At 27.2% G+C, this 13366-nt stretch overlaps 2 protein-coding genes across 2 annotated transcripts; both read right to left on the bottom strand.

Annotated features, from left to right (window-relative positions):
* Positions 1-4178: 4178 nt before the first annotated feature.
* Positions 4179-5243, bottom strand: LOC113365362 (carbohydrate sulfotransferase 8-like). Its single transcript, XM_026606938.1, has 3 exons — positions 5146-5243; positions 4799-4982; positions 4179-4712 (listed from the first exon to the last, which is right to left on the bottom strand). The coding sequence occupies exons 1-3, from the start codon at positions 5241-5243 to the stop codon at positions 4179-4181; spliced, it is 816 nt and encodes a 271-aa protein (XP_026462723.1).
* Positions 5244-11739: 6496 nt separating this feature from the next.
* On the bottom strand, positions 11740-13035 carry LOC113365363 (solute carrier family 2, facilitated glucose transporter member 10-like). Its single transcript, XM_026606939.1, has 5 exons — positions 12946-13035; positions 12754-12868; positions 12517-12682; positions 11981-12451; positions 11740-11781 (listed from the first exon to the last, which is right to left on the bottom strand). The coding sequence occupies exons 1-5, from the start codon at positions 13031-13033 to the stop codon at positions 11740-11742; spliced, it is 882 nt and encodes a 293-aa protein (XP_026462724.1). The 5' UTR covers positions 13034-13035.
* Between the last annotated feature and the right edge of the window lie 331 nt (positions 13036-13366).

Below are 13366 nucleotides of genomic sequence, written 5' to 3'. Positions count from 1 at the left end.
AGCGCGTGAAATGGCCCACAACCTCCGAGGCCGTGAAAATATCAACGGGTCGATAGGAAACAACGATCGAAATTTAAAACAATGCTTTCGAAAATATTTTATTCAATTTATAGCATATTGAAATAACATATTCAAATCCAAGGCCGTGGTGCAATGATAAAATTTTATTTATTTCCCATTTGCGGCTTGGGCATCCTCTTAAAATTTTTGAATTGGATACTTTGAGTAATTCTTCCAATAGTTTCTATAATCTTACGTGATTTCTGGCGTTTCTCACGTCATGATTAAAAATATTAAAAAATTGATTTTAGTTAAATTAAACAATTATTATTTATGTTGATTCGAAACATTACTGTCCTTCAGTATATATAAAAATATATAATTATATGTGTATATATAAGAATACAAGCTATAAATATTTCTATAATTGTATAAATATTTTTAACAATCGTTACATATGTAAATCAACAGAAACTGGTCATTTTATTTTTATACTGATATAGTAAAATCTATTTGCTGGAGTCAAAAATATTTTATTATTTTGCTTATATTTGTTGTCATTATGCTTTAAGAAATTTTTTCAACATATACAATGGTTCTAGAAAAATATTCCGAACCAACTCTCGCTATCCATTTTTTACATATATTTCTGGGTAAAGTGGTGTTTATCTTACGATATTGGTTATTGTATGTAACAAATCATAATAACATTATACAATATAACTTTGTAGTAGGTTGATATCTGTATTTTCATGTACGCATGCACCGTCCCGACCTATACGATCAATAGGTAAACCGCGCAACAGAATCGGAATTCGCTACGTCAACAGAGTAGTACTCATATTTGATACTAATTTTTGATAGAAATTAATAGCTTTTGTATTATATTCCTTTATTCATACAAAATACCTTATGGTTTTCCCAAAAAATAGTGATATTAATTCTGTCACGATTATGCTCTTTACATATATAAAAAACTTTAATTAGGCAAGTGTATTAGATATTTTATATACAAAATGCCTAATACTCTTGCCTAATTCAAGGTTTTTTTATTTTTTTTCATAATAACAATCTGAACATTGAATACATTCAATGAGTTACATATTTTTATTTTCAATAATTAAATATAATTATAGATAGTAGTTACCCCAGTGGGTAATTACTATTAGATACAATTTATTGGATCCAATTAATAGATCATAATTTTTAAGTTTTCTTAATCCAGGTGTTAAGGAGCAGCGGTGCAACGAGTGAATTTTGATAATTTTTTAATTTGTGATGATGCTTGATGGATCTTCTTTTTTAAAGTCTTTGATATATAGCACATTCAGATAATCATGCAGAGATTAATTGAATTAATTAAAGAAATGGCTGCATTTTTATACTTGTGATAATTTTATTACAATACATTTGAAACTTGAATTTATAAACATTTTTTTTTCGTATATCCTTTTTTACTAATAATAATATTGAGATATATACTATGTATGGATCATACATACATAGTATACTTACATTCATTTATACTTGTTTATCTTCGGTATAGATATTTTCTATCTTTTCTCATACCAAATACGTAACTGAATGATTGTGAGATACATATACAAAATATATATTTTAACTAGTGGTGCATGGCATCGTATCTTAATGCAAACTTTTTGTACTATAAAATAAAAATTTTAACAGCTCAGAAAAGAAAAATTAGATTTTTTTGAAAATTTTTGACTTTTTTTTAATAATTTTGAAATTTTTAAAAACATTTCAAAAATTTGAATATTGAAGAATGCCTGTTCTGAAAATACTCATTTTTTTGAAAACTTAAAATTTTCTTGAAAATTATTATTATTTTTATTCTTTTTTTTCTGAAAATTTTTGAACTTCTTTAAAGTTTTTGATAACCATTTATTCGGTTGATTCAAATTACAAATCAATTTTCATTTTCGATTTTTGGACGATTACTATAACTTACCCTACAGAAAGTTAATTAATGGATGCTGTAAATGCTGTTAATTAATGGATGCATAAAATGCTGTTATGATCGTTTGTAATTTTTGCCTTTAACTTATTATATATAAGCTTCCACTATCTTTCATTTCCACTCATTTAAAATTTTGTTCATACCAGTACCATACCAATTTTGTTACATTTGTTATTTTTTGCAATTGATATTCTTTGTATGTATATGGATTTTTATATAAGTATTCTCATACTAGTTCGTATTCATATACAAATTTATATTTCTATTCCTATTCGGATTTGGATTTGTATTTATATTTAATTTATATTCGTACACAGTTCTACGTGAAATACTTTAATACCTGTGCTATTTGCACCTGTGTCTGGTGCTTAAATTTGTAATTGTGTGATAGTGTCTTGTATGAGTATTTTGAGTATATATATATATATATATATATATATATATATATATATATATATATATATTATATGTGTGTGTGTATGTGTTCGTGTGTATGTACTTACACATATCAGTTTTTACACTTGTTTCTACATGCAACTTTTTGTCTAATAGTTTTATAACACCATAATTTTATATGCTGCTCGTGGGGGGGTCAACTTTAGACAAATGCGCTTTGACCTGCATTTAATTTGTTTTAGTGTTATCCGCATTCAATAGATGGTGTACTGTTCTTAAATCTATCGCTATAATACATGTTTGTCTCTTCCTAAGGAGATGGTTCACTTATTATGATACAAATACTTTAAACAGTCAATCAATTTTTTCATTATATATTTTTGTGAAAACATATTTGTGATTTAGTGAAACGTGCTCCAGTTGGTGGCGCCTCTATGTATTGCGTTTATCTATGGCGTTGCTTTTACATTCATTATGAGAAATAATTAATTTAAATGTATATGAATCTAAGAATTGTACTATTACTTTACCTGAGCTTTTTTCTTTACAATTGTATGTGAGGATAATAAAAAATTATCACATTTTGAAATGACAATAAAACTTCATTCGCAGTGAAAATTATTTATAATTAGTATATTATTTATGAATTTTCAATTAAGAAATGAAAAATTTTATAAAAATTTTATAAAGAATACTACTATTCATTTTTTATATTTAGCGCGTTTACGTGCTGCCCTCACTTCATACTACTAACATGCACTAAACAAAAGTGAGTCCAATCCGCATATTATTAATATTTTTATCTATGGATGTCAGCAGTCAGTTGTCAGTTTTGTTTATTTATGCTAAACAAACATGCTTGGAAGTTAAAATTTAAATCATTCTTGTTAAAATAATGAATGAAAACAAATAAAAATTCACATGAATAGTACATTTTTCAGTTTGGAACTCAGAAATTTATGTTCCGGCTAACGAAAATGCTTCAAATAATTGCATTTTCGAATATAAGCGTACCGTTCCTCAAATACTCCAACCTGCCAAAAAGTACAAGAAAAAAAGAAAACAATACTTCGAAGTGATTTACTATACAAACCATTAAAAATGGCCGGAATAAATAAAAGTATAAATGTTTGTTGCAATAAGAGTAGATCCAATAATTCAAATGAAATATATAATAGTTCAAATAACAAAAGATTTGATATTGTTGGTATTGTTATATCATTGAGCATTCTTTCAGCTGATTTAGTTATAGGTATATATTTTGATGTAAATATGTTTTTAATCATGTATTTTTAATTAATTTTATATGAATATTTTTAGATGGTGTTTTGATATTAGACTACTACAAACGATTTAAGAATGAAATAATTTTCTTGTTATTATTTCATATAGTGTTATTAATTACCTTTCAAATTCTGTCTATGAAATGGTATTTAACAAAGCATATTAATGACAAAATCCAATGGATATCACATTGTTGTCTTTTTGGTATAACTTATAGGTAATTATATAGAAAACATTTAAAATTTGCATTTATTTATTTACAATTTGAATGCAAAATAATATATAATTACAGGTATATTTCACTGCTACAAACATATATACAAAATATCGATATAAAGACTGAAATCACATCTGTCATTTATCATAGCAGGCATGAAGTGTATAAATTACACATATTATATCTTTTAGTAAAATCAGTTCCACAAAGTATTTTCAATACTTGCATTATAATTAATGAGAAAATTTGGATACCTAACATAGGTATGTATCGAACTCATTTATTTTAAATATGTGAATTGTTTCATTTCATAGTCAAGTCATAGTACCAATTCGGAGAATACCCAAAAATTAAAAAATCTCTTTCATAAAGTTTGAAAATATCTCGTAACAAATGTTCTTTAACCTTACTAAAATATTGTTTAGATATATTGTGATTAGTACGGCCATTTGGATTAATGTTATCAACATCCCTATTATCTTTAATAGTTCTTGATACATTCAAAACTTTGAATAAGTACTTTTCCTCTATGTGTAAATTATCCAGCTTGAGTATATAATCATATTCTATGCCACAAGGATCACATTCAATGTAATAAGGTCTCCAATGCTCATCAAAATTTTTCTCACTTATGATAAATTTTAGAAATTGACTAAATGTTGGCTGCTTTACTGAATTTATTCCTGTTCGTTCATTTTGATAGCTTGAAATAATGTGATTGCCATACTTTCTGTAGTAATAACTTCTGTTAGGTCTTTCAAACTTGTCCCGATATGCTGATAATAGTCTTTCGAAAGGATGGCGTGTAGATATTACTTTTATTGATTTCTGTATTGCCTGCAAGATTAATAATTGATTATTTTATATATATATATATATATATATATATATATATTAAAAGAAATTGCATCAAATAAATATACTTTATATTTGTCTTCGAGTGATAATCCAGTCTCGTAAAGTTGCCTTGTATAAGATGATATATGAATTTTATCTTTTAAAAATTCCCAAATGGTTCGGTCAAATTTTTTTGATGTACTTGCCATGGTCCATAACCAATGAGTCGAGCCACCTTTATAAACAGGACACCAGGAAAAATTATGTTCTCTAATTTCATAGAAAAGTAAAAATCATGATAAAAAATTTATATCAATCACAAATATTTATATAATTAATGAAATAATCACAAATATTATATAATTAATATCATATAAAGAATTGTGTTCAACTAAATTGGAACAAAATATAAAATGCAAAAAATTGCACATACTTATCTAATATAATATTTTTTATGGCCAATGTGTTCTTTGATGATGTTCTTTTATATTCGGAACATTGTGTTTTTAACGTTTCACGCCGATTTACCATAATTGATTCAAATAGTTTCTAAAAACAAATATTTTATTTGGTATACTATTTTTTAGGTTTAATATATTTTTTTATAATTTTTTCATTTACTGACCTCATTAAAATTTGTTTCCATTTTTACAATTTCTATGCAGATTGATATTAATATAAATAAATATATTTTATTTGCTTGCTGCATTGTGAATGTTTTTCAAATTTTATTCATACTAATATTATATTTGAATTGAACTTATAAGCAATTATAAATTTTATGTGGAAAACACTATTTTTATTGATTAAAAATTCTACTTGGTACACTATTTTTCTAATAAATCACACCATTGATTATTAATTGATATATAATTTTTATTTACTTGTTGTTCTGGAACTGGAACTTTATTATGGATGTTGATATTTCTATATACATATTTTTAAGCGAACTATGTCGACACAATTTGATCAGCACCGTTCAAGTTCAAATATCACATTGTTTATTGTCAGTCTCAGAACTGTTTCTGATAACAACTATCATATTTCCGGTTATCATTGCAGCCCTAAATTGAGAGGAAACCAAATGCAGTTTGAAATCAGTTTATCTCAAACATAAATAATTTAATCGCAAAGCGATCACATGTTATTTCCGATCTTTTGTTTAGAAAAAGTTTATATCAGGTTCATTTGTAACGTTTGTAACGTTTGAAGAAGTTTGTTTTCGTCAGAAAATCAGCCTTGCTAATTTTGTTTTCCCGACGTTTCGAGCCATTCTGAATCGTTTGGGACCAAAATTCGATGTGTGTATGTGCTTGCGGGCTAAGTTTCAGTTTCTTGTCGGTGTTTTCTAAAAAACGGCTGAATCCATCTAAAAATTTAAGGCAAAAACTCGATAAAGACTCGCGCTGGTTATCAACTTCACATAGGGTAGTTTTTGTAATGGGCCGAAAATCGAAAATGAAAATTTTTGCATATCTTTACATTTTGAAGGTTTCTGAACATTTTTGTATACCTCAGAAAAAATGGATGTCAATGTGTGTGTTTTGTGTGTCCGCATTTTTTCGTCCACGTTTTTAGGCGCACTGATCAACCGATTTGAATGGTTCCTATTCGAATCCTATTGATAGGGAGATGTACTGATTAGTTTTTGGCAACGGCAGATCCAGCCGTTACGGAGATACGGAGCAAAGAGTTCAGAAAATAGAAATCGAGTTTTTGAAAGAACGGAGCATCCGATTTGAATGATCTAAAAAATATTCAATTTGTAATGATGGGAAGAAGTGGTGATAATTTTTTGGCAAAGGCAGGTTTAGTCGTTTCGAAAATACAGAGCTGATTTTACAAAAAATGGCAGTTTTTGAGAGAAATAAGCATCCGATTTGAATGATTCAAAAAACTCTCTGCTTGTGTTGGTTTTATTATTATTTTAATTTTTGTTTTTAAATAAATTTTTTTTGTATAACGAAAATAATTCGGATTTTAATTTTAATCCTGGTTAAAGTTCTAATGCTCACTTACATACTTTAAATAAATAATTTTAACTTTGTAATTCAGTTTATATAATTCATATAAACATTAGACAATGTTATAGTATTTATAATAATCTATTTGAAAACATTTAATATTCCTCGAACATTTTGCTCGGTACGGGAAGTTCCAGCAATTTGCCTTAAGGCACGATGCCAAACACCACTAATTTTGTGCGACGATAGGCCGAGCCGTTTTTCAGCAGATAAATGCAAAACTTTTCGTTCAGATTCAGACAAAAATCCTGAATCGTTTTTAAAATTTCAGAAAGTGATCAAGAGATCAGTTGCGAATCTTGGTTATTTTTTTTTGATAATCATCGGCCGTGATGTTTCTTTGTTAAATTATTATTTTTGGCTTTTTTTAATAAAACTTCATATGACAATGATAAGCTCATGGTCTGGATTTCAGATCTAAACAAACATCCTAAAATATTATAACTAGCTCTTCGAAATGTGTTTGAATTATGGAAACTACACTTCGATCAATATAATAACATATGAAAGTTTGAAAGATATAATTGTGAAATCGCACTGATTACATTCTTGTGAAATCGAAAAATTTATTTCAAAAATTAACCGTTGGAAATTTTATCTAAATAGCTTCATCTCAAATTCTTATTCATTAAGTCGATTTTTACACGTTTCAAAAAGTTCGTGTAACATTCATTAAGACAAAATGCTATTTACGAAAAGTAAGTTAAGAATCGAGAGTTAAGATTTTCACTACCATCCAGAAAGGATGTAGTGAAAATCTATAAAAAAATTTATGAGAAACTAGTAAGGACTTAACAAGCACCTCTTTCAAATCTATCAAGAATCTAATAAGAAACTAGTACGGATCTATTAGAGTTCTTTCATTATTATGTACGGAGTATTTTTTTATTAGATCGCTTAGAAACTTGAATAAGAAGCTTTTACGATGTGTAACATAGAAAATGCTATTATATTATTCATATTATAATACTATTTGCAGCTTCTTCTATGTTTCTGATGTCGGTGTCGATAGTATGGATTTTAATTCAATATTTGAGATCCCGCCCGATCGCTAAAGAAACTCTGGCATGCGGTGTGAAATCGCAATTTATTTTCTATTTGTTTTCGAATATCTTCATGTTAACTGGACGAATTGCTTTATTTATACTTATAATAATGTGCTTCCAATTTTGGACTTTAGTTTTAATTGGTAAGAGTAATATTATTAACTTGTTTTATGGGTACTTTAGTAAAGAAGATTATATTCTTTTACACTTTTACTACAGTACTTTTCATCAATCAGTCATAATCTTTCAATAAAAAAATTTTTAGGTTTGCATTGGACTTCTAGCACTGTGTGGACTTTTAGCAAGTCTGAATCAAATGGTTTATCGCTTGCCAATATTCTATACAATATTGTTATTGGATTATCGAATTGTTTTGTTTTGATAGATTTTAATAACAATTTGGAAATTCTTCAGATATTGCTATATTATCTAATTGTTATAATCGAAAATATATGTTGTATTACTCTGTGTTTTATACTAAAAACCGATACTCTTCATAAACTTTTAATAATTTTGACTTCATTAACGATGAGTAGTACAATTATGAGTGCGGGCACAATTTTTCTTTACCATAAATATTTTTATAATATAAATGGTAAAATAAAATTTAAGAAAAAATCAGCGTTCGACGTAGAAAATGTCGAAAACAATGTGGCAAATGCAGAAATTGAAAAAAATAACAGAAAATCTGTGAAGCGAAGTAACTGCCCTAATGATAAATCGGAAAGCGGATCTAAAGATATTTCAGATGCGGAAATTACTGATAGAAAATTACTTTTAGAAAACTTGGTTGCCAGATCTGGTACGCCGACTTTTATATGTACTCCAATACTAGATGAAAACACATCGAACGATATTTTATTCCATTCGATTATTAATGAGTCCGGTCTGAATGAAGAAATGAGCAATGATGAATCTATAACTAATTTAAAAAATAAGTTAAAACGTCGTGGAATTTGTTCAGTGAGTGATCTCGGTCTAAAACCAGTTGATTCTGATGAAAACGATATCTTTATTGAAGATATTGACAAAATTTGTGATCTGTCTGTGAGCAAAAGACGAGGTATATGTTCGTCTGTAGAATTAGAACTGTATAATAAAATACAATTAGACAATAATATTAATAAAGTAGATACCGCAGTTGATTTACAAAAAAAGAGAAAGCCTATTTATGTTACGTTTGACAATAATGATATAGAAATAATATCAATTAATAATGTGCCTTTAGATGGTAGGTTGGAATTCGTTGATGAAAACTGTGAAGTGGAAAGTAAAATATCAGATGATAGTAAATATACATTAATTTTAAGTGCACCTAGTGAAATTATGTCTGCACACGATTATGAAAATGTTTGCGCTGTGAATATAGCCAGAGAATTTTGGGGTTTACGGTCTTGGCAAGGATATTCAGATATTGAAACTTGGTTACATGACGATAGCATTGTAAGAGATCAAGACAATATAACAAGTACTGTAGCAACAAGTACGTCTTCTGAAATTAGTTCAAATGACGCATTTGAAAATGCTTCTATGACCACAGATAATATGTGTGTTCTATTAGATAACAGTAAACCAATTGATATGAGTAAAATTAATCATAAACGTTTTAAGAGTTTTGACTGTAAGGAAGATTTATTCAATATTAAACCTTATATAATTGATCAAAATGGTGGTTTTCTACCAGCAGCTACGTTGTCGCCGATAAAAGAAGAATTAGAAGAAAGTCCAGAGAAAAATGAGAGCGGTAGTACTCTTGTTACGACCATAGACGTTATTCGCAAGAACACCGATATCAATTCTCCAAGATATATTTATCATAGAACTGAAAATATTCTTGAATCTCCTACCAGCAATAAATCTATCTATAAACCAAGATCTCTTTGGCCTACCGACAACATTACAAATTCGTTGCCGAAATCCACTAAACCTATATATGAAAATAATTCCATTGTTAGAAACAAATTAATCGCCAATTCAAAAATATTAATGAACCTCTGTGATAACGAGCTGAAAAACTGTGATAACTTCACAAATATTATGTATCTAGATAAACCAATTATATCATCTTCACTACAGTCTCTTGTATCAAGTTCTTCCAGTGAGGATATATTATCTATATCAGAAATCGCTAGATGTTTTCCTTTAGTAAAGAAACATACGGGTAGACCAAGAAGGAAATTCTCTTTAATAAGAGATCGATTTGAAATGTCCCTGAGAAAGCAAGTTGATTTTCATAATGATTTGAAGAAGTCAAAATATAGAGAAAATGATATTAATGTGCCTAATATGTAAATAAATTTGTTAGATACTCATATTTGTATAAAAATAAAATTGAATTTAAGTTTTAAATAAAGACACCATTATATTTATAATGTAATGTATTCATTTTATGTTACTTGACTTGATGTGCATTATATATATATATATTTTAAATAAGTACATATGTTAAACATATAATGTATTAAGGCATTCTTATTCATGATTTTTATAAATAACTACTAGTCTTATTTATAAATTACATAGTATATTTGAAAAATCAAATTGTTTCTTCAAACTTCGTTGAAGTTGCAAATTGTTACATACACAAAAATTCAATATACCATTTAATATTAAATGTAAACCGGCATAAAATTAAACACATTTTTTTAAACTTCTTAATATTAATAGAATTAGATCTAAAAAATAATAAAAAATATTTGTCAATTATAATCTATAATTATTTTTTTGTATTCTTTGCACTTCTTTCTACTTCTGTTTTTAAATTCAAGCATATTTGTGAGTCATCAAAGAATATTTATGATGATAAATATCATATAATTTAATATTACGTCATGGATCATATATGACTACAATCATTCTTAGCAAAAAAAAAAAAAAAGATAAAATACTCTTTAAAATGCAATATAATTTATTTAATTGTGGTATCTAAAAAGTGCATTAAAATTACATCTTTAACAGTAGATAATAACAGGTAATGAAAGATAAAAAAATAAGTACATATATCATATTAAAAGTAAATAAGTTTAATTGTGCCTATGTACTTATTTTCAGATTTTCTACTACCAATATTTTTAGATTCATAATATCTCGAGTTAGTTTGTCATATTCACTTATAAAAATACTATAGATAATGAGTTATTTTTTAGTTTACATATTCAGTAAAATAATTTCTCATCTCTTCATTAAAATATAAAAATCATAATTATCAAGAAAAGGAATGTTTTAAATTTGTACATTTTGGTGTCTTAATATTTGAAGAGAACTAACAAAAACAATTTATAAAACTTGAATTTGATTTGAAATTCAATCCAAATTAATAATATCACATAATTTATGACTAGTATTTTTTCAGATAAGCTTACAAGTTTATAACTGTGTAAGTTAAGTGGAATGTGATTTTATAAATTAGGGCTTTGCAAAAACACTTGGTCTTTTATCTATGCTCAGTTTATAAGTATCAAAGCTCTTACCTTTTTATATATTCCGCATATACATGCATAGATATATTTTTATGTGTATGTCTTTGTTCAATGTGTGAATATGCATAGGTAAAATATCATGAATTCTTGAAGCCTGGAATGCGCAATGATGTTTCAAAGTTATAGTAGTTTTTTGATTTAGTATGAACTGCTTTATATTCAAATATAAACCTAAACTTTGATACCAAAATTGCATAAAATGCTCTTGTCGTTTAAGTAGATGATATTTGTTATATAGCAGTGGATTGAGGCGCTTGTATGTTAGCAACTCTAGAACTTCGAAATCTTGTTAAATGTCTCAAGTTATTTAACATTGAATGCATGTAAAATCTATAAAAATAATATTAATATTACTTACATATTACATATTTATGAATGTATGTATGTAAGGGATTATGAAGAACTCACTTTTTGTTGTTTAATAATGCATCATCTTCAGGAATAAAAAGAAAAGATACAAATAGACCTATCAAACATGCTACACAATGAAGGAAAAATATTCCGGATATTGAAAATGTATCTGAAACGTGAAAAAAATTAATACAAAAATATTTCAAATGTTTAATAAATATCATACCTATAAAATTTGGAAACATGTTTTGTAAAATTAGTGTACTGAGCCAATGTATTCCAATCATTATTCCAATAAGATTCCCTTTTATATTGTTTGGTGCGATTTCGGATAATGTGATCCAGTATATAAAATTAGAAGCAAGTGCATTTCCAGATTCATATAAGAATATTAATATTAATTTAGCTGCTTTAGATGGCACAGAATCATCCGACCATGGACCATTATTATGATTGCAATCAAACAAAAAGTCGATAGTGTTAGCTGTTTGAGTTTCAGCCGTCATTGCAAGTGGAGTCGGCAAAAATGGATAAGGAGTTTTATCTTCCATTAATGACAAATGAGTTAACTTTTTCTGTTTATGTGTAATAAATTCAGGCTCAATTACATAGCTCATGTCCATACCAATAAGTACTCTATGGCAATTTTGTAATGTATTTTCATTCATCCAAGAATTTTCCCTGAATTCTTGTAAATTTAATGAGTTGTCATATGAGTCATTAAATGATAAAATGCCTAGTAATGGCAAAGTGATGGCCATTATTGCTGTCCCAAGTATTAAAGAAGAACGTCTACCTATTTTATCTATCGTGAACATTAAAATTGCAGTTGTTACAGCCTAAAATCAATTAAACAATCAAATACAACTAATTATTTTGAATAAATTATGGTCATTTAAAATACCCTCAAGTGATTTAATATTATCACTGCCATATTCTGTTGATATTTTGAGCACACCCCAAACATCCCCAATATTATGGTCGAATAGTATCTTACAGTAGCATGGCCCATCATTTCACATAAAACAACTAATGAAATTCCAAGAATAATTGTTTGTATGGTGTTAGAGCTATAAAACATTTGATGGTTCAATAATAATTAACTTATGAACATATATGTGATAATTTCATTTATACTGACCTATATTTCGAAGGTGTGAGATTTGCAGTTTGTTGTCCATTTTTCAAATTATAATTTGTTCTTGGAAGCAATAGTAATAGCACAAAAGTTACAACAGATACAACAGATGTCAATCCTTGAAACATATCAGTATTAGAATAATTTAGCATCTGTATTACATTCAAATTTTAAAAATTTTAGTATAATATTTACCAAACTCAGATCTCCATGATATTCGAGAAAAGCTCATATAAGTAAGAACTATGTAGCTAATGGTTGAAAATAAAGACATCAGCAGCATTAGTTGATATTTTTCTGATTATATGAACTAGTTATGTTGATATATGTGTGATAAACAAGAGTGATCCTGAAAATAGTAAAATGTAAGTTTATAGGTATAAAATTGAATAATTCTAGTTTGCAAAATAGTGGAAAAAATGTTAGGTAAGAATAAAGCAGATATATAAATAATATAGTAACATTACCAGCAAATCAGCAAGAATTCTTGAGCTCAAAAATATTATAAATGATTCCGTTAGAGAGCTCATAAGTGAACAAGAAAACAATAACGAAGAACAGAATGAAAGTACAGCTCTTGCCACCAAATTTATTGACCAATGATCCTAATATAAAA

The sequence above is a fragment of the Ctenocephalides felis genome, unplaced genomic scaffold, assembly GCF_003426905.1.
Source record: "Ctenocephalides felis isolate EL2017-DRISC unplaced genomic scaffold, ASM342690v1 CF-g0.4_SCAFFOLD_00937, whole genome shotgun sequence".
Lineage (NCBI taxonomy): Eukaryota > Metazoa > Arthropoda > Insecta > Siphonaptera > Pulicidae > Ctenocephalides > Ctenocephalides felis.
Note: the sequence above shows the minus strand (reverse complement) of the source record. Positions and strands in the feature narration are given on the sequence as shown.

What these genes read in the sequence shown, in the direction of transcription:
- LOC113365362 (XM_026606938.1), bottom strand. Translation starts at nt 5,243, where the DNA reads ATGGTAAATCGGCGTGAAACGTTAAAAACACAATGTTCCGAATATAAA. An exon ending in AAAAATATTATATTAGATAA is followed by an intron (nt 4,983 to 5,145) that starts GTATGTGCAATT and finishes CTATGAAATTAG; the next exon opens with AGAACATAATTTTTCCTGGT. An exon ending in CACTCGAAGACAAATATAAA is followed by an intron (nt 4,713 to 4,798) that starts GTATATTTATTT and finishes TTAATCTTGCAG; the next exon opens with GCAATACAGAAATCAATAAA.
- LOC113365363 (XM_026606939.1), bottom strand. Translation starts at nt 13,033, where the DNA reads ATGCTGCTGATGTCTTTATTTTCAACCATTAGCTACATAGTTCTTACT. An exon ending in ATCATGGAGATCTGAGTTTG is followed by an intron (nt 12,869 to 12,945) that starts GTAAATATTATA and finishes ATATGTTTCAAG; the next exon opens with GATTGACATCTGTTGTATCT. An exon ending in CTCACACCTTCGAAATATAG is followed by an intron (nt 12,683 to 12,753) that starts GTCAGTATAAAT and finishes AATGTTTTATAG; the next exon opens with CTCTAACACCATACAAACAA.